General features: G+C 42.9%; 1 protein-coding gene across 5 annotated transcripts in view; it reads right to left on the minus strand.

Annotated features, from left to right (window-relative positions):
- The window catches only part of CYTH1 (cytohesin 1), a 104,032-nt gene that overhangs the window by 15,069 nt on the left and 63,161 nt on the right, over positions 1 to 25,802 (minus strand). For all 5 annotated transcript variants that reach the window (XM_035301948.3, XM_017972891.4, XM_078374794.1 and 2 more), the window contains 9 exons: positions 18,980 to 19,062; positions 17,238 to 17,302; positions 11,623 to 11,689; positions 11,199 to 11,317; positions 10,763 to 10,843; positions 9,191 to 9,303; positions 8,029 to 8,177; positions 7,474 to 7,585; positions 1,767 to 1,843 (listed from right to left, as the gene is read on the minus strand). In XM_035301948.3, the coding sequence (XP_035157839.1) occupies positions 1,767 to 1,843; positions 7,474 to 7,585; positions 8,029 to 8,177; positions 9,191 to 9,303; positions 10,763 to 10,843; positions 11,199 to 11,317; positions 11,623 to 11,689; positions 17,238 to 17,302; positions 18,980 to 19,062 (866 nt within the window). The remainder of the gene's footprint in view (positions 1 to 1,766; positions 1,844 to 7,473; positions 7,586 to 8,028; positions 8,178 to 9,190; positions 9,304 to 10,762; positions 10,844 to 11,198; positions 11,318 to 11,622; positions 11,690 to 17,237; positions 17,303 to 18,979; positions 19,063 to 25,802) is intronic.

The following is a 25,802-nucleotide window of genomic DNA, read 5'->3' on the forward strand; positions in this document are numbered from 1 at the left end:
GTTGCAGTAAGCTGAGATTGCCCTACTGCACTCCAGCCTGGGAGACAGAGTGAGACTCCATCTCACCAAAAAAAAAAAAAAAGAAAGAAAAAGAAAATGTATTTATCTCTGTATTTCCATTACCTGATAAAATGCTGCACTTTGCTGAATAAATGTTGCTGAATTAAGGTGACATCACTATGGTGGGCATCATGAAAAACCAGAAGATTCTAGAATCTCGTAGCATTGCTATAGGATTGTCCAGTACTTAGGAGTACACCACTTATATGCTTATGTATGTTTCATTTTGACCCAGAGAATAGTGGAACAAATCCAGACAGGATGTTAAAGACATCATTAGTGTAGATGTCTTCAGAAAAAAGGTGAAATATGGGGCAGAAGGGCAGACAAAACAGAAAAAAAATGAGTGGTACTTTGGAAGTGAAACAGAAAGCAGCTTTCTTTTTACTATTGTATATATCTGGAGTGCATCACTCTCATATGAAAAGACTGTAACAATAGGAAAGCAAAGCCAGTGCAGAACTTACAGGGCAGGAGTGTCGCCCCCACAGCATCCAAAATCCCAGCCAGAACTCCCTGCACAGGGATTCACTGTCCTAACAGTCGGCACACCATCAGAACGAGTGGCTCTGGCCTGCAGCCTGATGGGGCTACCAAGAGCACTCCCGGGGTGAGAAGCTGCATGTGCGTGATGCCCACAGGGATGGAGAACAACGCCGAGTGTCAGACACGATGGAAACCTATTTTCACGCCTCAGCAGAAAATGCAAAGGCATGCACCTGTTTCTTGGTCCTAAATAAGTGACCAGTGAATATAGCCAGGATTTCAATTTACTTAGGCCCATTTTTTCTCTGTATTATTTAAAAAGATACTTCTAAGTCTTAATTTCTCAGTGAAATCAATGACTTTTGCTCCATGAAGATATACTTGGAGAACAAAAGCAGAGCATTCTTAACTCAACTGCCCTGATTTATTTTAAGACAAAAGTCAGATGCTGTGGCAGTATGCCTGCTTTGCTCTTACGATGACCAAGAGAGGTGGCAGAAATGGAAAAACACCCCTCACAGGGCGGTGAGCCACAGTCTCCCCAACAAGTGTTACCTTGTCAGGGTTCTGGGTACCCTGCTTAGAGGGAGCTCTGAAAAGAACTAATTTATGATTTTATTCTCTTTGCCTATTATTACAAGAGGGATATATATACTCAAATTTACAGCTGTCTCTCTCACTGAATAAAAACCAACAAAACTTCTTACGACTCCAGATAATCTCAATAATCTTTTCCCATTTCATTTCCTTTTCCCCCACTATATATTCTACCCCTTGGGCTGTTTCTTCTGAAGTCCTATTTCTGCAAACCCAGAACACTTGAATTTTCTAAATCATGATTATTTCTTTTCATCTTCCTTTTAATTAGGGCCACATATTCTTTCTCAGCAACCAATGCAAATTCATTCTTTCTAGCCCAGCTCCAAAACCCATTTCTAGTGTGTTATTTCATGGTCCCCTTCCTCCAGGCCAGGCGTCTCCCATCCCACCAGAACTGGATGCCTGCTCTGAGCCCAAGTTCCCTGCAAGGAGCACACTTCCTCTCAGGGGTTCCCCACTCTGAGATCTACCTCAGTTCTTCTTTGCGTAAACTCTCCCCCATCCCCCACAGATATAGAAGGGCAAATTCAACCGTCTCCTCGACCATGTCTGATTAGAGCCTCTTGGAACCAAGGCCTTGCCCCCCGCCTCCTCCTGGACGCCGACCAGCAGGTGCTCACCGTGGTATACTCAAAGTAGTAAAGGCAGTTGTCGGTCAGAATGAACCAGCGTCTCTTCCAAGTCTTTACCCTGCCACCTGCAGAGCAAACAGAGATGCGCGTTCGACAAGAGAGAACCAGATGAGCGCGGGCTCTGCGACACACACAGTTCTCTCCTCAGAGATGAGGGGAGAGGTATCAGGAGAACGTGGAGACCACAACATCTACATCAGTAACAAGACACAGAGCCGAGACACAAGCATCTTTTACACAGTGAAAGTCTGTGGGTACAAGCAGAGCAAGCGCGTCTAGGTGACACCCTGGAGATGGAATCAGGACGGCAGGATGAGCATGGGTTTGGGAGGGAAAACCCAGGGGCGATAATGACACACAATGCAAGTTTGCCAGAGTCAGCAAAAAGCCTACGTGGTAGAAATCACCAAAGAACAGAAAAAGAGGGACGGGTCAGCCCTAGTGCAGGCTACTCTGCCACTGACAAGCAGCCAGCACATAGGAGTGTTTCACTGGAAGTGAAGGAAGGGGGAATCAGGAGGGAGATGCTTCACAAGCAAATCCACACTTTCCTTGGAATGTGAAACCAATTCCTATGGTTTTACCCTCTTCCTCATCTTCATGATTAGAGTGAGCTTCTACACTGGCTTTTAACCTTATGTGCTGGTGTCCCGAAAACAAAATCTCCCGAGTCCTGGGTGAGAAGCAAAGCAGAATTCCTTTATCAAGGAAGAATCAACTCGTACTGAGAGGCTGCCTCAGGAGTCTTTTCCATTTTGGGAAAAAACAGCTGGCAAATACAGCCATGACAAAACAAGCTCTGGCAGTAGCAGCAGCTGAAAGGCTGGCAAGGGCCTCCCTTGGTTCTTTCTAGTATTTCTCAGTACAAAACGTTGGGGTCATGGTGGGTGCAGTGGCTCACATCTGTAATCCTGGCACTTTGGGAGGCTGAGGTGGGTGGATCACTTGAGGTCAGAAGTTCAAGACCAGCTGGCCAACATGGTGATATTCTGTCTCTACTAAAAATATAAAATCAGTTGGGGGGTGGTGGCATGTGCCTATAATCCCAGCTACTCAGGAGGCTGAGGCATGCGAATTTCTTGAACCGGGAGGCGAACATTGCAATGAGCCGAGACTGTACCACTGCACTCCAGCCTAGGTGACAGAGCAAGACTCCATGTCAAAAAAAAAAAAGGAAAAGTTGGGGTTGGGTCATAAAGTTATGCTGGGACAGATAGGAAGGAAGAAAAAATGTAACCGCTGCCTATCTGAATGAAGCTACGCCTGCTGTCACATCAGGACCACAGGCTTTCTTTTCTTCCACCTCCCTCCCATCAAGAGAAAATTTTCTGAACATGAACCACCCAAAAATCATCCCTATGGCCTTCACCTGTGAAGCTATGCATGGCATGCTAAACACTTCTTGTGCCCTGTTCTTTTGCTAAGACTTAACTTACAGACAACATCACTTCCTAAATAGCAATCTTCCTAAATAGCAAGGACCATGGGGCATAAATCTCATACCCCCGATCATGATTTCTCTCTTGCCCTCATCACAAATAGCTGGGCAAAGAGGAGGGGGGTTTTACAGGGACTATTTCCAACTGCCAGGACCTGCCTGCATGCTCACACCAGAGAAACCTAAGGGGAGTATGCAAATAATGTTATGGAAAGAAAATGTCTAGTGTAGGTCCTGGCAGACAAGTAGAAGGACCACTGGGCTTTCGGGTCTGTGTTTAGCACACTGTTTAGATGCTGCACTCTAGGCGGGCTTACGTGACTGACCATTAATTGCCAAGATTCTAAATGACACAGATGGAGGTTATGCGAGGATATCTGCTGTAAGCAAGCACGTGCCATCTGCCTGCCCATCCTGTGTTGTATCACTCAAATTGAGACTCTTTCCCTCCAGCGACTTATAAGTTTCATGTGAGCTCTTGCCGCTGGTCCCTAAAGGTTAGATGGCATGATTTAAGAGAAAACCATCAATGGATACTATGACATGCATGTGGAAAGCAAGAAAGCCTGGGCAGAACTAAAATAAATAAGGAGGATAAAGAAGACAAGGACTATATTCAGGATTGAAGCCAATTTGTTCTTAAAAAGGAACCCCCGCCAATTCAGAGTCTGAGAACTTTGGTCTTCCAGCCTGGCAGGCCACTGGTTGCCCACGCAGGCTCAGCACAAAGGGAACATCAACCCATGCTGACTGCCCATGCACTCCATCACAGGACACTACCCAGTAACCCTTGGGACTTAGGAGATCATGGAAAAAGGGAGTCAGATGCTAAAAGGAACAAGATGGAAGGAAATCAAGGAGAAAAAGCAAAGCCGGAAGAAATTCTCTGCCCGATTACAAAAGCTTGGTTATTTTCCCTAGACACTTGCTGCATTACAGAGACCTCTACCATAAAGCACCACTGTGGCCCCACGGGGAACATTTCCACGTGGAAAGAAAAACAAACATGGAACAAGCAGACAGATCAATGCACGCCTAGGACAGTCCCTGTGGAACTCACAGGACCACCTCCCACTGCACGGCTCCTCAGGCCCTCCTGTGACCCCTCGAGGTATCAAGGCCAGGCGCCGTCTTCCCCTACAGCTGAGAACAACCTGGCAAGTCCCTAAAACATCTGGGTAAGTGTCTATGTTGGGGGTTTTTTTTGTAAGTGTAGCTACCGCTCAGAGAATACTTAGGCACAAACCTGAGGATTCTTGGGCTAGGAAAACATGTTTCCCCAAACCAGCAAATGGAGTGGAGACACCAACAACGTAACTAGGAGACTGATTTGGGGCTTTAAAGAGGACTCGCTGAAAAAGCAAGGGAGCAAAACAAAACATAAAAACAGAGCCGAGCTTTAACACCCTTCTCTGATCCCCAGGACATTCAACGCAAGGACTTCAGGAAGGGTTTTTTGGTTTGGAGTTTTTCTTTTTTTTTCTTTTTTATCTTCACTCGGTATCATTTTGAATTTAGGAAACACCATTTCCCCTTTTCGTGCAAAGGCAAATGTCTTAAGTATTGTCTAATTTAATTCTTTCCCTAATTTGTGTTTCCACATGGTAAATCAAAAGCTTTCCACAGCTTTGGGAAGTCAAGACTTTGTTCTCTCTGGAGAAAGTCTCAGCTTGAAAAAAGAATAAAAAAGACTTCCTTCTCTTCTTTCTCCTCATCCTCACTTCGGAGATTAACTTTCAGTCGGGTTCATTAATGGATGTCAAATTGAGTATCAAACATAGCGCATGTCTCAGCCAATAATTCCAAGTGAAATGTAGTGGAAACTTCCTCTGCTTTTACATATCCACTCTTGCATTACTGCATTCAGTAATGAATATAACATATACTCCTCCAAAAAGGAAAAACATGCAAATTGCTCCAAACCCCTGATCCTGACCAGTTCCCTAGGGACTGTACAGTAAGTTAGAAGCAGCATTAACACTACCACCGGCAATTAAAAAACAAAATAACCAAAAATAACAAAATAGGAAAATGCTGCAGCAATGACAGTGGCCTAGGCAGAGCGAGCGAGCAGGGTGAGGGGTTACATACCTCCTGGAGTTTGGGGCAAGGAAAAGGAGAGCCAAAATCATGGAAACATACAAATGAGGGAGAAAAGAAAATTAAAACAAAGAAATTAAATCCGATTCCTTAATCTTAAAGTGCAATGTATCAGTCACATTCATGCCTGCCTGGGAGAGAGCTGAACTAAAAACACTAACTGGGCAACTGATCCCACTACAGTCTGGCATGGGAACGAGGGGCCTTTATATGCCACGTCCCACTTCATCAAGGCAAGATTTGAGGCACTGTTGGAAACCTGGCCCCAAAGATGCCACAAATCGGCTTTTACAAAGCCAGTGTTTATTAAGTATATCCAGAATCAGAGCAAAGAAAGCTAAGATTATTTCAGGGAAAATTAAATGCTTTTCTTTAGATGGCTGTCACTTTTTAAAGTGTGTGTGAGAATGCACACACATATACCCATGAATACACATGTACATATGTGTATACACAAGAATACACATTCTTATGTCTATATGCATACACAGACATATACACACAAGTACAGATGGCTGGAAGCCCTGCCTTCTGCAGCACATAAACACAAGGAGTGATTCTAAGTGTGCTACAATGAAAACACAATATTCGGAGTTTAGAAGGGTTTGATGGAGGTTTAGAAAAAGTAATGCAATGAGCTAAAACTGAGTCCCACACTTGGTTAAATTTTCTCTTTTTTAAAATATGAGATGCCTCATGAATTTGCATGTCATCCTGGTGTAAGAACCAAGAAAATCTTTGTACTGTTCTAATTTTAGTATCTGGGCTGTCAAAGCTAACACTTAGTATTAGCATTTAAACAAATTTCGCTGGAGGGGGAAGTAAATCCAAACTTGAACACACTTTAAACATTTCCAGTAGGTTTCCTTTTAAGTCTATTCACTTGGCAATAAGAATGTGGAAGGGAAGGCTGCCTGTGGGGTTAGTAATTTTAGAGCCTTAACTTCAAAGATTCTGCTGGCTTAGAGATATATAAAATGATGGCCAATTCAAGAGATATTTAAAACTGATGGTGAAGTGATGCTTTAAGGGGAATTTATGAATTAAGTCATTATGTATAAGCACAAGGACTTGGGATGTGCTTTTGAAAGGAAATATAAAGTCTATTGCTATCTGAACTAGTCAGAAATAAAGGATTCCATTTTAGCCTTCCCAGATGTGTTGGTAATGGCCAAGAGAGTACTGATGTCTCATCACTGGAGTGAGTAGTTGAGCTAACAGAGGAGGGAACAGCCCCTGCTACTGTGGAACCCAACTCATCAAAGGCTAAGGCAGAAGGGAACAGAGCAAAGTACACTTTAGTGGCCAAAAAAAAAAGAATGGACATCATTATGTCCAGAGAGACTAGAGCTCTCTCTGTTCTGAAACTACTAATAAAATAATCACATGTGGACATGAATGTGCATGAAAACCCTACTAATGTTTTTCCTATTGATTATCACCTTCAGGGCATGACCACAAATCTCAGCCATACAAGCTCAGCACTTCTGGCAGAGGGAAGAGGAATGCATTTTCAGTTTTGAATGAACAAAATCATTAATGTGGCTGATTTGGATTGAAAGGAGGGGGAAAAAAAAACCGCTGCCCAAGAATGAGTAAGAGTGCTGTGGATTGCGCTGCAGCCAAGGGCTCTAGGCTTGCCATGCACGCTGCCTGTGGGGAGCCAGATGCAGAAGGAATGACGATGCACTGGGGCGGGGGCAGGAGCGCCAGGTACAAGTCTGTGTGATGGGAAGTAGAAAGATGGACAAGGTTGGCCACCCTCCCAATGGTTATGGGGACAGGGAAGGCAAATGGACCAGGTGCTCAGGGAACTGCCTTGAAACAAAACCTGGCCAACCATTTTGAGAGTGGAAACGTGGAGCACAAACACATGTGGGCAATAGGTACGATGGAGTCAAGTCTGTCCCCAGTAGTCTCTGTGTCCCATGGGGGCAATGACTAGGAAGTCACTTCCTTTTTGGAAGTGGACCTTTGTTAGAACAGAACTCATACCAAAGTCTCTCTGGAATCCCCATAAGCCACCCCCTTTCCCATATGGGGTGTGTGTGTGTCCATGAATGTGCGTGCAGGCGCGCGCGCACGCACACACACACACACACACACCTTCCTTCCTAAGTCTCAGCTTTAGGAGCCCTAACCCAGAGACGTTCTTACCGAGTTTCAATAGCCAGCCTTCTCGGTCTGGATTGAAGAAAGTGTGAGTGAGGTCGTTCCCGTCATCTTCCGGGATTTTGAAGGGTTCATTTTTTATGCTCTCATAGAGATTCTGGGATAAAAGATGACAATTCATGTTTCTGATTGTAGAAATATTTTTTCTTCCTCCCCTTTCTCTTCATTCATTCCACAAGCATTTGTTATGTGCCTACAGTAAGCCAAGCGTGCTAGGTGCTGAGACTAGAAGAATATGACCATTTCTGCTTTCAAGCAGCTCACAGTAACAAAATAAATAAGACTTCCCAATGAAGAAAATAAAGACAGCAGCTCAACTTCTATTCAAACCTTTAGTGTCATATTTACAAACCACTGTCCGCTTCCTGATTCAGTAGCTGGGCCTCACTACCAATTTCTTCATGAAATTCACATGGTTAAATAAATTAAAAGAGAAGACCCTTGATAAATCGTATGTCTTTTCTTCCTTCCTACAAAACACGATCCTGTTCCCAGTGAACTCTTTCTTGGCTTGAATGAAGGCCACTCCTGCTTGCTTACCCGGAGTAGCTCCTCCGGCAAGTCTCCTCCATCATTGATGCCTCGGTTCATGGCAATGAACCTCTCCACTGTGGGCTTATCTTTGACATTGGGGTTGTGCAGACTGGTGTTCAACATGATGATGGCAAAGGAGAGGACATAACAAGTGTCTAAAAATGAGAGAAAAGCAAAGGGAAGCCGTTGTATGCTCAGATGATCAGAAACATCCCACCCACAAGAGTAAGAGATGCTAGATGAAATTTAAAAAACATGTTCTCAAAACAATGGGATGAATCCACACTCTCGGGCACAATGCTGTCTGAAAGAAGCAAGGAACAAAAAAGCACATAAAGTATTCAAGACTTAAAAATGTTTATTTTTTTCAGATTGAAAAGGAGAACACACACACTGTAGAAAATGTGAAAAACACAATGTATTTAAAAATGTATATGACCTACGACCTCTCATGCCATCATCTAGCGGTACTTTGCTTTACTTCCTGTATGTAAATGTGTCTATGTACAACACACCACAAATTTATCTCATAAACATATACTGTAACAAAATTGGAAACAGATACATATATATGTCTTTTTGCTAATCTTATTATTGTTCACCTATGTCAATAAAAATTCTTTACAACATGGGTTTTTTTAGTTTTTGTTCTGAGACACAGTCTCACTCTGCAACCCAGGCTGGAGTGCTGGGTATAATCATAGCTCACTGTATATAGTCTTAAACTCTTGGGCTCAAGAGATCCTCCTGCCTCAGCCTCCCAAGTAGCTGGGACTACTGGTACAAGCTACCACATCTGGCTAATTTTTAGAAATTTTTTTTTTATAGAGACAGGGTCTCATTATGTTTCCCAGGCTGGTCTCAAACTCCTAGCCTCAAGCAATCCTCTCACCTCAGCCTCCCACCCAAGGTGCTGACATTACAAGTGTGAGCCATTGCACACAGCTAAAACATGGTATTTCATAGTTCAGAGGTACCACCACTTAAATTCCTAGTGCCTTACTGTGGGGCTTTTGGATTATTTCCAACATTTTATTATTGTAAGTATTATTAAATAAATGTCTCTAGGCATGAATCTCAGCCCTTTTGTTTCAGAAATTATCTGGTGCCAAGAAAAGAATCCAGTGTAAAATGTCTGTCATAAACTAGGATGAATGATCGTATTTACCCGTGGACTGGAACACGCCATTATTGCACTGACAGTATCGCTGGGCAAATGCCTCCATCATCCGGTCGATCTTCTGGGCCTCTCCCGGTAGCCGGAAGCTCCACAGAAACTGCCTGAGTGGGAAAGACAGAGTATTCCAGAACTTAGGGAGGCAATTTATTTTTCTGTGAATTATTAAACTGCCAATCATTTTTTTTTTGAGACAGAGTCTCGCCCTGTCATCCAGGCTGGACTACAGGGGTGCGATCTCAGTTCACTGCAACCTCCACCTATCGAGTTCACAAAATTCTCCTGCTCAGCCTCTGAGTAGCTGGGACTACAGGTGCGTGCCACTGTGTCCAGCTAATTTTTTGTATTTTTAGTAGAGACAGGTTTCACCACGCTGGCCAGGCTGGTCTCAAACTCCTGACCTTGTGAGCCGCTGCCTCAGCCTCCCGAAGTGCTGGGATTACAGATGTGAGCCACTGTACGCGGCCACTGCCAATGATTTTTTAACATCAAAGTGCAAAGGGAGCCTGCTGAGCTTCAGCCTTCTGTTACTATAACTCTAATGGATGCAAAGTTGCCATCCACACCGCTGTTATCTTAATCAAAAGTAAAATATTTCTTAGGAAAAAATGAACAATTAAGATTTTCCTACTGAGGAATTGTTTCCCTCCTCAGAATAATACACAAGACTGAAACATATATAATGGTCATTTAAAACTCTATTTTCAGAAAACAACATGGGTGGCAAAAGAGATGACTGTCTTATCAAAGCATTAACAATTGATCCCTTTAAGTCAAAGAGAGACCCACAGCTGACAGGTTCAACTGTGCACTGTTTCCATCCAGCTAAGTGATAGCACAAAAGATGATGTCACTATTTACACCTGCAGCAGTGAAAACACAAAATGACATTTTCTTAAAATGCAGAAAGTAACAGATTTAATAAAAAGGTTTACTTTTTTCTTTCCAAAATGAAATGCACAAGTACTTATTCCAGGGCAGGAAATTAAAGGATTTTGTAAACTGAAGATGAAAAATTTCATAATTTAGTATTCAATATTTTTTATTGCATTTTGGGTTTTGGGGTACATGTGCAGAACATGCAAGATAGTTGCATAGGTACACACGTGGCAGTGTGATTTGCTGTCTTCCTCCTCTTCACCCACATCTGGCATTTCTCCCCATGCTATCCCTCCCCAGCTCCCTCCACCCGCTCCCTCCACCCGCTGTCCCTCCCCTATTCCCCCCAATAGACCCCAGTGGGTAGTGCTTCCCTCCCTGTGTCCATGTGTTCTCATTGTTCATCACCCACCTATGAGTGAGATTCAATTTCTAAAACCTCCAATGTAAGACTCAAGGAAGAGTGTTAGAGAATCTGCCTCAGGACATAACAAAAGGTAATTCCCCTTGACCATCCAGTCATTTCTGGTCAGAGACCAATAGATTTCTTACCTCCCAAATACTTCAAGATATTCAAAATCATATTCAAAGACAGAATTTCAATAAAATGCGCCCCAGGACAGACTCATGATCAAAGGCTGGCCTCCCACTCCTTCCAAAGGTGCTCACCTCAAGAATACTCACCGTAGCGCCTGGACGAGATTAAGATCAGTGAACTCATGCAGCTCCACAAATGCATGAAGAACCTGGATATTAAATTCATCTCTATGGAGAAATGACAAAAAATGGGAGAGAAAGCAGGAGTCAGACACCGACCTTGAGAATCTGTAGCCAGGCCAGGTCTCCCACACTGCAGCCTATAGTCCTACGGCTGCCCAGACAGCCACTCATGCACACTGTCAGCAAGAAAACTGGCTAGTTCTGTTGACGGGCTAAACAAGCAAGATGTCCCCCAGGACCCCCGGAGAGACCAACCACTGGAACAGCCTCCATCAACAGTGTGGCTACAGATGCTTTCAGGCAAAAATCCCTCCAAGACCTTAAGGGTATTTGGGAGTTTGTTTGCTTGTGTAATTCCTGAACAGCCTTCCCTAGCATCTGCATATCCCCAGGGCCTTACCTCTCCCCTAGGTAGTCACCAATGGCTGTCTTGTTGAGCCCTTCGCCTTTATATAAGAACTGGGCAATGTCTTCACAGGTGTTCTTCAGCAGGTCATTCTCTATTAAGAACTGGATCCCCTAGAAAAAGACAACGAAGATGCCAATGATGCTGTGCTGGGAACCAGCTAAAAAGAAGGGGAGAGGGCACAGGAAGAAACAGGTGTGGGTGCACTGGCATATTTAATAAATACCTGCTAATTGACCTAAAAAGCTAGGGAGTCACAGTTTAGGAACCAGGGCTTAGCACATGACATCTGCTCTACAAAACGGTGACATAAACTGTAACACTTGGAAAAAAACATCTTTAGGGTCTATCTGAGCACTGTAAAAAAAAAACCCCATCTTAAAGATTATGGACCACTTCCCACTTCTTTCTCACTTACCTTTTTAGGGTCCATATTAAATTTTTTCCTGCCCATGGCTACCTGTTTGTTCCTCTGCATGTTTTTCCTGTAAAACAACCATCAGAGGCATTTTAGTACTTCAGGCCACTGGAAAGGCTTGAAAGACTAATACCATTTCCACATGCATCCACTGATTTAGAGATTTTTGAAAGATTTATCCAGGAAAACAACAGGCATACTATGGTGGAGCTGTGAAAGGTCAACCGAAACCTGAAGCATGAACCTGGCTCCATGCTCACTTGCTCCTTCTACCCTGGATTAGAGGTTTTCTTTCTTTCTTTTTCTTTTGAGACAGGGTCTCTGTCTGAAGGCTGAAGTGCAGTGGTGCTATCTTGGCTCAATGCAACCTCCCTCCTGGGCTCCACTGATCCTCCCACCTCAGCCTCCCAAGTAGCTGGGACCACGGGTGCATGCCACCATGCCCTGTTAAAAAAATTTTTTTTTTTTTTTAAAGATAGGGTCTCACTATGTTGCCCAAGCTGGTCTCAAACTCTTGGGCTCAAATGATCTGCCTGCCTTGGCCTCCCAAAGTGTTGGGATTACAGGTATGAGCTACTGTACCCGGCCAGTTTTCTTTTAACATGATTTTGTAAAAACTTTATCAGGATATAACTGACTTCTCATATAATATTCCCACTGTAGGTATGTATTTGAATTTTAGGAAACTGACTAAGTTGTGTGACATCACCACAATCCAATTTTAGAACATTTTCATTTCCCTACAGAACCCCTCACACCCTTTTACAGTTTGTCCTCACTTCCACTTCCATCGCCAGGCAACTCTTCATCTGTCTATCTGCTTTCTCCACAGATCTGCCTATTCTGGACATATCATATAAAGAAAATCACAAAATATTTATATTTTCAGATCTGGCTTCTTTCATTAGCATAATGTTGTCAAGGTCATCGTGCTGGAGTGTGGGCCAGTACATATGCCTTCTTGCTGCTGGATCATCTTCCATTGTATGGATAAACCACATCTGCTTATCTATTCACCAGATGATGGGCACACAGGCTGTTTGTAGTTTGGGATGATTATGCATAAGGTTGCTACCAGCATTTGTGTGCATGTGTTTGTACGGACACTTATTTCCCTTGGGTACATACCGAGGGGTGGACACTGCTGGGTCATACGGTACATTTATATTTAACTTTTTAAGCAGCTGCTAAATAATTGGCACTTTCCTTGACTGTATCAGCATGAAAAATGCAATTTCACAGACCATGCTTCTCAAAATATGGTATACCAACCAGTAGCCTTGGGAGCACATCAGACATGAAGAATCTCCGCTCCTGTTTATAGATACATATCAGTGGGGCCTCATCAAAACAGATGCTGCTGACCCTATGTCTGAGAAGGGGCCTGTGCTTCTGTACGTTTGATACTATCCCATGTGTGGAGTCTGAGTAGAAAGGCCCTGGATTGGCTGAGTCATTCAGAAGTACAAGGGGCAGAACCCAGGAATTTGCATTTTTAAAACCTCCAGCAGTAATTCTGGTGTGCACCCAAATTTAAGAACCACTGCCATCAATAGTAATTTTATAATATCTGAGAGTAAAAAAGCTGCTCAGAAATAAAATCATAAAATATTATTGTCTTGAAGAACACATGTATTCTCCAGCTAAAAAGTGTTTTGAGGGTTGGTTTTGTTTTTGTTTGTTGTTGTTGTCACAGGCAGGGCCTTGCTCTGTCACCTGGGCTGGAGTACAGTGGTGTCACTGTGGCTTAATGCAACCTTCAACTCCTGAGCTCAAGAGATCCTCTGACCTCAGCCTCCTGAGTAGCTAGGACTACAAGCAGGTGTCACCACAACTGGCTACTTTTTAAAATATTTTGTAGAGACAGGGTCTTGCTATGTAGCCCAGGCTGGTCTTAAACTCCTGGCCTCAAGCAATTCTCCCAAATTTGCCTCCCCAAATGTTGGTATTATAGGTGTAACCTATCAAATCCAGCTGTTTGACCTTTTGAAAGGAACACTTAAAAACTGTGAGTAGTATCAGAACTTCCAGGTGTTAGATAATCTGGGATCCCCTGTGAACAGCTGCCTTAGGAAACAAAGTCACAGGGTCACAGAAAAGCACCATTTAATTTCAGCCAAAATGAAGGGTTATATCTATATCTATTTCTATATCTAGAAATTCCTATTTAACTAAAATAATTGTCTAATCATTTTTTTCTAAATCCAGGAAGATAACTTTGATCAGTATTTCCAAACAAATACCACAAGGAAAGGCCTGTTTCATGGTTTCCAGTTAAGTGCGGCAGCATCAGAGGACCCACAGAAGCAGGGGGTGAAACTACTGGGAATGTTCAACTTCCCGGGCCTCAGTCCAGTCCCTCACCACAGGCTTTCCTGCAGCCACCAGAATGCACACTCCCAGATCTCTGCCAGTCACAGTCTGTCCACATGACTGCCTGGGACACACACCAGAGATGGCTCCCTCATTTCATTAGCTAGCCAGCTCACTTCATCTGTCCCACTTGGAGCCCCTATTGCTCCAGGCTCTAGGCAGCTACTTCTCTAAGAGGCTTTCTCCAGTCTCTGCAAAGGCCTGACACCCCACTAAGGTATCCAAAGCAAAACAGCTGTTGCTGCTACTAGATGGCCAGTTAACTGATGTGTATATATTCCAGAAAGTTCAATCTTGTACTATATAAGTATATTATTTCTGCTTTATTAAACAGTATTTATAATCATTCCTACATAATGTTGGCAACAGGTTGTTGATGAGAAACACGAATTCTCTCCCGCAGGGAAGTCCGAGCAAATGTAACAGGGTGAGCCTGAGTGCTCTTATGGACAGGTCCTCAGGGATCTGCAGAATCACTTCTTTCTTGGGCTTTCGATACTGGAAATTCATTTTAAGTTCCAGATTAAAAAATAATAATAATAACCTAATGATCACTCCCTGACTCACAATTTCAGATGCGATTCATGAGTGACAAGACTTCACAAATTCACTGGCTGAGTACTTTGGATGCTGAGGCACTGACATTCCTAGTGTCTGCATTTCCTTGCTGTTTTATGGTAACTGACAGAGAACCGATCAAGAGAAAAACAAAGGGCACACTGAATTCTGAGTATGTGTGTGTGGACACCAACAGAAAGGAAATATACCAAAATATGAATCCTGAGGGTTTATGAGAAATTTGTTTTTATATTTTTCTGTATTTTACCAATTTTTTGCAATAAAGGTATATTACCTTTATAATCTGAAAAAAAGCCATTTTTAAAAACATTTTTAAGATCAAGGTAAAATTTACATTTAACAGAATACACACATCTTAAGTGTGCACAGTTCAATTTGTTAAGTGCATATACCCTTGAAGCACCACTCATATTAATACAGAGTATTCCTGTCATTCCTGTAAGTTCCCTATGGCCCTTCCTAGTCAACCGCACCCCACCCCACCCCAACAACCACCTTGAAGGCAGCCCCTGCTATGATTTCTGCCACCACAGGTTAGTTTCTCTGTTCTAGATGCTCATGCATGGAAGCACACGGTACCCACAGTTTCTTCTTCTCCTCAAAGTGTTTGTGAAATTCATCCATGCTGCCGCATCTTAGTAGTTCCTTCCTTTGCACTGCCTATTACCTCCATCTATTTATCCATTCACCTGTTGGCAGACATTCAGGGTATTTCCAGTTCCTGGTTATTTTCTATAAGAATACTATAGATATTCTTGTACAAGTCTTTTGTATGGACATGTTTTCATTTCTCTTAAGTAACTAGGAGTTGAATTGCTGATGAAACTGCCAAACTTCTTACCCAAATAGTTACACCATTTTATCCTCACTAGCACTCGCCAACATGCGGTACCATCAATCTTTTTAATTGCAGCCATCCTAATGGGTGTGAAATACCACTTCATAGTAGTGTTAAACTGCATCTCCTTACAAGTAATGACGTCAAGCATTTTTCATATGTCTACTATACACACGGCTTCTTTTGTCAAGTGTCCGAGTTTTTGGCCCATTTTTTTTTAATCTGGGCTGCCTTTTTATCATATATTCTAGATACAAGTCTTTTTCCAGATATTTATCATATATTCTAGATACAACTTACTCCAAATTTGTTGCCTGTTCATTTCTTTTAATAGTTTATCTTTTATAAAAGTAGAAGTTTTAAATTTTTATGAACTCTAATGTATCCACTTTATTTAAGCTACAACTATTTAAAATGGAAACAGGGGAAACTAATCCAAAATAACAAATGGTTAACACAGAGACTGGCAATGGTGAGCTGGCCACCTCCTGTGGAGTCCTCTGCCTCACTAAATCCTCATGGCACTGCCCAAAGGAGTCTAAAACAACAAATCAAACAGTCCTATGAAGCCAGACAGGAGTATTTAGGTCTAGAAAAATACAGACATGCAGTGAATTGGAAACAGCCCATTTATTGTATTAAGCAGTCAGAAAACGGTCTAGGAACCCCATTCATAACTAAACTCTCAAAGTCACTAACATTTCATGTAAATAAAAGAAAAAGAAAAAGCAAAGAGTCCTTGTCCTTTTATACTATCCTTGCATTTCTACATTTTCTTCCCTTAAGCATTAGGAAGATGCAAATAAGCTCACGGTTATACTCAGACATGACTGGGCACTCCAGCCCTTTGAAACTGTATCAGGAGCACTCATTAAGCTTTTCCTTTATACAAAGGAAAAACAGAAACTTTAACATACACACACCCTGGACAACAGAAGGGAGTAATTCACATAAAAATTTAGGAGCAGTTTAAGGCTTTCTGGGACCTTTGAAACTCTCCAGTTCATTTTTTTTTTTTTTTTTGAGACCGAGTTTCGCTCTATCACCAGGCTGGAGTGCAGTGACATGATCTCGGCTCACTGCATCCTCTGCGCCTCCCAGATTCAAGTGATTCTCCTGCTTCACCCTCCCGAGTAGCTGAGATTACAGGTGCGTGCCACCACATCTGGCTAATTTTTGTATTTTTAGTAGAGATGGGTTTCACCATGTTGGCCAAGATGGTCTCAATCTCTTGACCCTGTGATTTGCCCACCTTGGCCTCCCAAAGTGCTGGGATTACAGGTGTGAGCCACTACTCCCGGCCTTCAGTCCAATTTTTTTTTTTTTTTGAGATGGAGTTTTCGCTCGTTACCCAGGCTGGAGTGCAATGGCGCGATCTCTGCTCACCGCAACCCCCACCTCCTGGGTTCAGGCAATTCTTCTGCCTCAGCCTCCTGAGTAGCTGGGATTACAGAAACGCACCACCATGCCAAGCTAATTTTTTGTATTTTTAGTAGAGACGGGGTTTCACCATGTTGACCAGGATGGTCTCAATCTCTTGACCTTGTGATCCACCCGCCTCAGCCTCCCAAAGTGCTGGGATTACAGGCTTGAGCCACTGCGCCAGGCCCAGTCCAATTTTTTAAACAATGAAAGAAGCTCCTATGTTCAGAAGGCCTTGAAGTGAAGGATGGAAAGCAGACATTATGGGAGTATACGTGCTTGCTAGGACTAGAAAGACACAAAGCTGACTTCTTCCTTCAATGTGCCATGTAAGGGTAATTAAGGGCTAGGTGCTTTAAGAAAGTACAACCGCAAAAGCCACCTAGCAGCAGGGCAGACTCACCTTTCCTCTGTGGATCCCAGGGTTTCAATCTCATTAGCTACTTCTGCTATCTCATCCTTCAGCCTCTATAAAACAGACAGTCCAGAGTTAGCAGGAAAGGGAGATGCAGAACAAATTAAAACTTCTAAAATCTCACATAACTCCCTCCAACCAAAAACAAAATAAAATAAACCAAAATGAAATAAAATATGACAAAAATGCAAAAAAGTAAATTAGGAATATTCATCTGTTTCAGAAATATTTGCTGGGCACGGTGGCTCATGCCTGTAATCCCAGCACTTTGGGAGGCCAAAGTGGGCGGATCACAAGGTCAAGAGTTTGAGATCAGCCTGGCCAATACGGTGAAACCCATCTCTACTAAAAATACAAAAATTAGCTGGGCGTGGTGGCAGATGCCTATAGTCCCAGCTACTTGGAAGGCTGAGGCAGAAGAATCGCTTTAACCCAGGAGGCAGAGGTTGCAGTGAGCCGAGATTGCATTATTGCACTCCAGCCTGGGTGACGGAGCAAGACTCCATCTATAAATAAATAAATGAAATATTTATTGAGTTCCTACCAAATAGTAAGCATTCTAGAAAATACCAAGGTAGAAAAGGATACAGCTCTGACTTCAAAGAGTTTACAGTCTAGGAAAGTTTATAAGCATATATATTATGTAAAAAACAAAACTGTCTGCCTCATCACAATCTTTCAGAACAAATCTGCAGCTTACTAAACACAAGTGTGCCAGAAAACTCAAGAGGACAAAGTCTCCTGTGTCCAAGATGCAGAGCCAGCAGTAGCTGAGCCAGTGCAACACTGCCACCAAGTGGTTGGCAAAGGGAATGTCCGATGAAATCGACTGCATCCACACCCACCCTCCTCATCTCAGCACACCCTTGGTCCAGATGGATGGACTCTCACGGGGAAGCAGGGCTTAAGTGCGGAACTGCTCAGCTTTCTCAGGATCTACCAGTGAAGCAGAAATCAAAGGATCAGGGAGAACTATCAAAATATACTCAAATCAACTGTGGAGCAAGTCAAGTCTTTCCTCATTTTGCTACTTTGGATAACAGGATTCCCTCTTTAACCCCACCCCTAATGTTTTACAAAGAATTCGAAAAGAATAACATATGATGCCTTAGGGAGAAAATAATCCAACTATTGGCTTCTAGATTTACTTCTTACAAAGCTGGATAGTTATGAAAAGGAACTTGGAAAAACGGTAAAATTGCTATCACTAAGTCTGCCTACAGGTACCAGAAATAATGCTGTCTTTTATGCTAAGTCCTCACAATTGTGTAGTAGGTGTTTTCATGATCTGATAGATGAAGAAACTGAAGTTCAAGAAACCGGAACTCTCTTGTCTCAAATCAGTCAGCTAGAAAGCAGCAGAGCCAGGGCTGGGGCAGGAGCCGAGCTTCACCTGAAGCCCGCATTCTCACTGCCTCTCCTCATCCACTCTGCTCCACGAGGGCAAACACAGCAGAGAGAACGCTACTCAGGAGACAGGAGTCCTACAGGGTATCTCCAGCTCTGACAACTACCCGACTGGGTGAACCTTGACGAACCATTCAACCTCTGACATTCTATCTACTCACTGGAGAGCAAAGGTGATACCAACACCTACACTTTGGGCAGAGCTGTAGTGAGAGCAGGTCAAAAGTGGCTTGAGGAGACACTCCGCAAAGGACACACTTTGATACAAATGGAACTGTCACTACAGTTCTTACACCGGTGACACCACCGTGCTTCTCTCTTACCTGAATGTCAGCCAGCAGCTCCTGTTTTCTCCGCCGGATGTTCTCCAGTTCTTGACGCTCCTCTGCGGTCAGGTCACTGGGAACTACAAAAATGGAGGGAAATGTTACTAAGAAAGCTTTTATCTCACCAAAAATAAAGTACGATCTGGAGGCCATGAAAGGAGAAAGATACCAAGAAAGAAACTAGAAGCCAGTTTCAGAAATGACTGAGTGATAGAGTTATGGCTCCAACAGATTTTCTAAAGAAAGGAAGGCCCTTAAATCCCACAGGAAAGCTCTGAGAAAAGAACTCTTGGAAGGAAAAACGAGACAGAAAAGATACAAAGGTTAAATTTGGTTGGCTATAAATGAAAAAGGTGAATATTAGCTGAGTGCCTGGCCATCTTCATCCCTTCCAGCTGGGAGACTTCAGGCTGACATTTAATTGATCTCTCTAGGCCTCAGATCCCGCATGGTCAAAAGCAGAGCAGTACCAGAGCTCACTGAGTTGAGCTCTAACATGGAAAGATGTCCATGACCCTCTGAGCTGGGGAGGGAGGCAAGTGGCAAAGCAACATGTATAATTTTGTGCCACTCTGGGAGGTGTTTGGAGAAAGGGACTATATATGCACTGAGAAAAAAAAAAAAAAAAAAAAAACTAGAATATACACCTAAAGTCAGTGCTTAACTCTGGGAACTGGGATTATGGGACTTTCTCTTTCTGCTTCCTATCTTCCTTCATTGTTTGGATGTTTTAAAACATGCTCTTATCATCAGAACCAAGTTATTTAATTCCCAGATCACAGCTCTCACCACAAAATACTTCTGCAATCCTCCAATGGCTCAATCTCCCTCACTTACATAAAGAGGAGATTTGGACAGACACCCTCTAAAATGACCCTCTGAGCATGCTGTGGGAAGCCATGTGGGCAAATGAGAAGAACTAGCATTAGAATCAAGCAAACCAGGTTCAAATCCTAGCTCCAATCTACCAATTATCGTATTAGGTCACTTCGGACAAGTTATGTAACCTATCTGAGCCACATATCATCATCAATAAAGTGTCGCCACCATCACCCACTTGAAAAGGCTGCTGTGAGGATGATGCAGACTAATTAAAGTGCCTCAAACCCTGCCTGGTGCTGAGCAGACGCTCAGAAGTGTTGGCTCTTGTTCCCTCTGTGGCACAGCAAAGGACACCCATGCTCCTAAGGCAGGGGGTGGTGTGAGAGTCCTTCCGTCCTTCAGTGGGTGCCTATGCGAGCTAGAGCAGCACTGTGCAATGGCAGCCATGAGCCCCACGTGACATTAACCACTGGAAATGTGACCACCCAGTTCAAGGTGTGCTCTATGTATAAAATATACACCAGACTTTCTATCAAAACAAAGGAAATGTCTTTTTAATAATATTTTATATTAGTTACACATTGATATAACTTAATAAAATGTATTATTTTAATTGATCTCAAAGGAACGACTATGAAATAAAAGTGCATCTATGGCTTTCTACCAGACAGCACAGAGTTGGAATAACATCTCTGCTTCAGAGCATAGTTAGGATACACATACTCTCCCTTCTGCCCATGGCATTCAAACTTATTCTACTACACACAGAGAGCAGTTACTTTTCCCAATTATTTCACAAAAATCACAAGAGGGTAGAAACAATAGGCTACAGTGAAGCCCACAGAATGGGCTAATCAATTACATCAGAAAAGCCGACTTTTTCCTTTTTTCACCTAGTTTTTCCCCATCCTTCTTTAGAAAAGTGTTTTTTAAACATCTCCAAAATCTAAACCAAGAAATGCATTTTAGTCCAGGCCTGGTAACTCACGCCTGTAATCCCAGCATTTTAGGAGGTCAAGATGGGGCAGACTGCTTGAGCCCAGGAGTTTGAGACCAGCCTGGGCAACATGATGAAACCCTGTCTTTACTAAAAAGAACACCAAACAACAAAATTAGCCACCTACAGGAACTCGGGAGGCTGAGGTAAAAGGATTGTTTTAGCCTGGGGTGCGGAGGTTGCAGTGAGCCAAGATTGCACCACTGCACTCCAGCCTGCACAACACAGCGAGACCCAGTATCCAAAAAAAAAAAGAAAATAAAGATAAAAATGCATTTTGTATCATAACCCAATCTCCACCACATATCAAAAATAATACCTTACCATGTGAAATGCATTGATATTTTCTGTTATTTCACTGTGAGCTTTTTTTTTTTTTTTTTTTTTTTGAGATGGAGTCTTACTTTGTCGCCTTGGCTGGAGTACAGTGGTGCGATCTCGGCTCACCACAACATCTACCTCCCAAGTTCAAGTGATTCTCCTGCCTCAGCCTCCCAAGTAGCTGGGATTATAAGCACGCACCACCACGCCTGGCTAATCTTTCTATTTTTAGTAGAGATGGGTTTTTTCCATGTTGGCCAGGCTGGTCTAGAACTCCTGACCTCCTGATCCACCCGCCTTGGTCTCCCGAAAGTGCTGGGATTACAGGCATAAGCCACTACACCCAGCCTGTAAGCTTTATTAACAGTGGTTTAGTTCAGTAAATTGATTTTATGGCCATGTGCAGTGGCTCATGCCTGTAATTCCAGAACTTTGGGAGCCCGAGGTGGGCAGATCACCTGAGGTCAGGAGTTCAAGACCAGCCTGGTCAACATGGTGAAATCCCGTCTCTACTAAAAATATAAAAATTAGTCGGGCATGGTGGGCAGGTGCTTGTAACCCCAGCTACTCAGGAGGCTGAGGCAGAAGAATTGCTTAAATCTGGGAGGCGGAGGCTGCAGTGAGCAGAGATTGCACCATTACACTCCAGCCTGGACAACAAGAGTGAAACTCTGTCTCAAAATAATAATAATAAAAAGTAAATAAATTCGTTTCATAATCTACCTAACACACTGAGTCCTGTTGTTTGAAAAACACTCTTCCTTTAGAGGCTGGAAGAGACCACCACTCTAAAGACCCCAAGCAACTAAATTCAGCCCAGGTCACCTTCGGAAGAGTGGGCTTTATATTGTGTCTCTAAGAACTCAAGGGTGATTACTCAGGTGTGTTTACTGGAGGATGGAGCCTTAAATAAGATCACCTACATACCTGCTCTCCAGTCTTCCCATTCCTGTGTCAAGACTCAGGTTTTCAGCTCAGCAATCCATCAGTATTATATGGATTCTAGCCTGCACCCCTCGCAAACCCACCCCACACACTTCTTCCCAAGCTGAATAGTTCTTCCAACATTAAAAAAAAAAAAAAATTGGCCGGGCGTGGTGGCTCACGCCTGTAATCCCAGCACTTCGGGAGGCCAAGGCGGGTGGATCACGAGGTCAAGAGATCGAGACCATCCTGGTCAACATGGTGATACCCCATCTCTACTAAAAATACAAAAAATTAGCTGGGCATGGTGGTGCGTGCCTGTAATCCCAACTACTCAGGAGGCTGAGGCAGGAGAATTGCCTGAACCCAGGAGGCGGAGGTTGCGATGAGCCAAGATCACGCCATTGCACTCCAGCCTGGGTAACGAGCGAAACTCTGTCTCAAAAAAAAAAAAATTATTAAAATGGCTGCTTCAGGAAAAAGTTAGACAAGTCAGCTGTGGTTAAAGCAAAAGCTGTTTTGAAAAACAACATGAACTCTACTGATACATACCCCATTCTAGAGAAAAGTATGCTTAAAGCAGTTCATTCCAATTTTTCTGTTCTTCACAGACCAGAAAAATTTCTAGTCCAAGCAGAAAGCCCCTTTAAGAAATTAATTTCCTCAGGTTCTAGAAGATACATGTTCATTCTAATATAACATGGTTTTGAAATATTAAGGCAACACTCATTTTTTTAAAAACAGCTGCTCCATAAGAGGCTCAATAATTGGGACTTGATTTTGAAGCTACAGAGCTGGCTTAATCAGATCAACAATGTGTCTACCCAACAGAAGCAAGACTAAATCCAAGGTCCATATAATGAGGCTGATGAAAAACAGAGCAATTGTATAAAAGAAATTCCTCTCTGAAGACTGCTATATACCCTGAGAAGCCAACTTTTATCTTTCTAAACTGGAAACTCTTAATAGTTGTTTTCTTTTCAGAATCTGAGCACTCAACCATTCTGGGTTTTATATTCGCATATGACAATTTTTCTGGAAGATCACAATCTAGGTTCTGTATTATAAATTCAAAATGTCTTTCTAGTCCTCTACCTTCCAAGATATTATTTTTAAAATAGTAAAGGAAAAAAAAAATCCATAAACCTACAGTATCGAACAGTACACAGAGAAGGGCCATCAGAAGAGACTTCAACAAATTTCCAGAACAGAGAAAGGAAAGAAACAGTAAATGCTAGTATCTTCTTCTAGAATAAAAACTCCACAAAGGCAGGGACACTGTCTGCCTTGTACACTGTTGTGTTTGTGGTACCCAGCACAGGGCCTAGCACACTAAAGATTACACACACACACACACACACACATACACACGAACTGAGCCAACTTTCTTATGAGCAGGCAAGCATGGGGCTGGTGTCCAGAGTAAAGCCTCCGTACGTGGACACCAGGAGACCTGAGAGGACCCTACTACAAAGCAGGATCTTGCCAACCGGCCCTGAAGCCAAGCCTCGCTGTCCACAAGGCCCAGCCATGCACAGAGCTTCCACTTAACACACCTACTGCTTCACTCTCACACTTACAGAGATAACCACACCTACACCAAGACTGAGAAAGAACAAGACAGGGTACAGAAAACTCACCCTAGAGCAAATGGAGACAATTGGGACGGGGGGACCTTTAAAACTCTGGAAAAGGGACAATTACAGAAAAATAACATAGCCTTGCAAATTAAACATACTTTTGTCCCCCAAATCAAAAAAGTCTACAAAGGATAAAATATAAAGTTGAGGCATTCCCGAAGAACAAAGAGACCTGAAAATATGGCCATCCCACAGAGAAACATTCATAGGAAAAATTCAGAAGTTCCAGGAATAAAGATGATCCTAAAACCTCCATGGGGGGTAAGGAGAGTGATTAATTAGACCACCTACGAGGGAAGATTTCACTGGTGTCAGAATAAGAGCCCGCACACTAAATAGACAGTACAGTGGAGCTTTCAAAATTCTAAAGGAAAATGATTTGAACCTCGAATTCTCAGTCAAGTAGGAGCGTAAAACAGACTCATTTCAGATACGTAAGGATCAGAAAATGTGTTTCCTGTGCACGCCTTCTGAAGACGCTACTTCAGGAGGAAGGCGATGTGGGTCACGAACAGGACTGACTCAGGAAACCGAGGACAGCAAGCGCCATCAACTGGGATGGACACAAAGCCATCAGATCAGGTCAGAGCAGGAAGCCAAAGGGCTGCAAGAGGAATGCCATCACAAAGAATAAAATCAGACTCAAAACCAGAGAATGAAGAAGAAAGCAGCTGAGAAACGTGTGTGATATGAACAGGCATCATTCGGTTTCCTCTCAAGAGATTAAAAAGTACTGGGAAACGGGGGAAACTAAACTACAGAAAATCACAGAAGAAACAAAACATGCCCCACGTGGTGTCAGCTGGGCCATCAGGGGTGCTAGGAACAGCTCTCTTTGAGTTAGGGCACCTGGCTCTAGGGTGACTGGTACCTACATTCCCATCACGGAGCTGGTCACTGGGGGTTAACTTTCATAATCACCCTGCAGTCAAAGCATGAAAGACCAACCGAGACTGGAGAAGCAAAGCTGTCTGTTACTGAGGTGAAGGAAGAGGCAAAGTTTGAGGGAAGCAAAGCAGAGAGACTAGCAGGGTCCCGAATGGTCCCCACAGCTTCCTCCTACAACACGGGAGACCAGAGGCATGGACAAGGATCTTGGAACAAGAAGTCCATGCTGTAAACATGCCGAAGGTAAAAAACCAGTGACTGAAAACTGTGATAAACTACCAAAAATGGACAGTGAGAGAGGGAAGAAAGAATGGTGTGAGATGCATCCTCATCCATCATAGGTGGAAGGCAGGAGACCATCTTTGATTTTGAAAAATAATCAGCAATTTAAGAACTTGGCGGCACCCACGGAAGACTAAAAGCAGAAAAAAGTTAATTAATAGTGGCTGCTTTGGGGAGTGGGTCTGGGAACAGAGACACAGGACATATAAGCCCCTGAATACTTGCTTTGAAATACATATACATATATACTATCACAATTTTAAAACAAAAGACTAAAAATGTTAATCTATGGTCACTAGAAAAGATAGACCTTCTGTGTCCTTGGACTCAGACAGAAAAAGCTTCTGGCCAATTTGTAGCTAGAATAAATAAGACATTTATCTACATTTATTTTGATCCAATCTCCTGACATTTGCCACACGACTGCTAAATTACTTCTTCATTCCGTACTTAGTAACCTTAAATCACAATGCTGCTTCCCTTCAGGTTCAACAAATCATTTAAGAACTTTATTTCAAAAAGCTGATCTAGACCTCATTTTTCTAGTGGAATTTTGCTCTGAGATGAGGTAAAATCTAACATTTTAATAAAAGTATTTTCCTCTACATAAACTTAACAATGCAACATCAAATCTTTAAGTCAAGCCTTCATTCTCATGTTGCCCCAGAGAGAAAAAACATCCAAAGACAAAATGCTTAATTTCATTTAGCAGCATAAAGAATCAACACTATTGCTAGAAAGCTGGAGGAGTAACTGATTCCTACAATCTTGGCTAGTGTCTTCAGGATGCTGCGAAGGCCACAGCTGGAACAAGAAAGGTGGTAGTCAGAAATACCCACGTCTACCTCACACCCCGGGAGTTCCTGGGAAAGCAGCTTCTACACTCTGGGAAGCCTGTCTATTCAAGCCGCTTCTCTCCCTTGTAGCCATTAGGGTTAAACTGCAA

The sequence above is a fragment of the Callithrix jacchus genome, chromosome 5 (genome assembly GCF_049354715.1).
Source record: "Callithrix jacchus isolate 240 chromosome 5, calJac240_pri, whole genome shotgun sequence".
NCBI classification, from domain to species: Eukaryota; Metazoa; Chordata; class Mammalia; order Primates; family Cebidae; genus Callithrix; species Callithrix jacchus.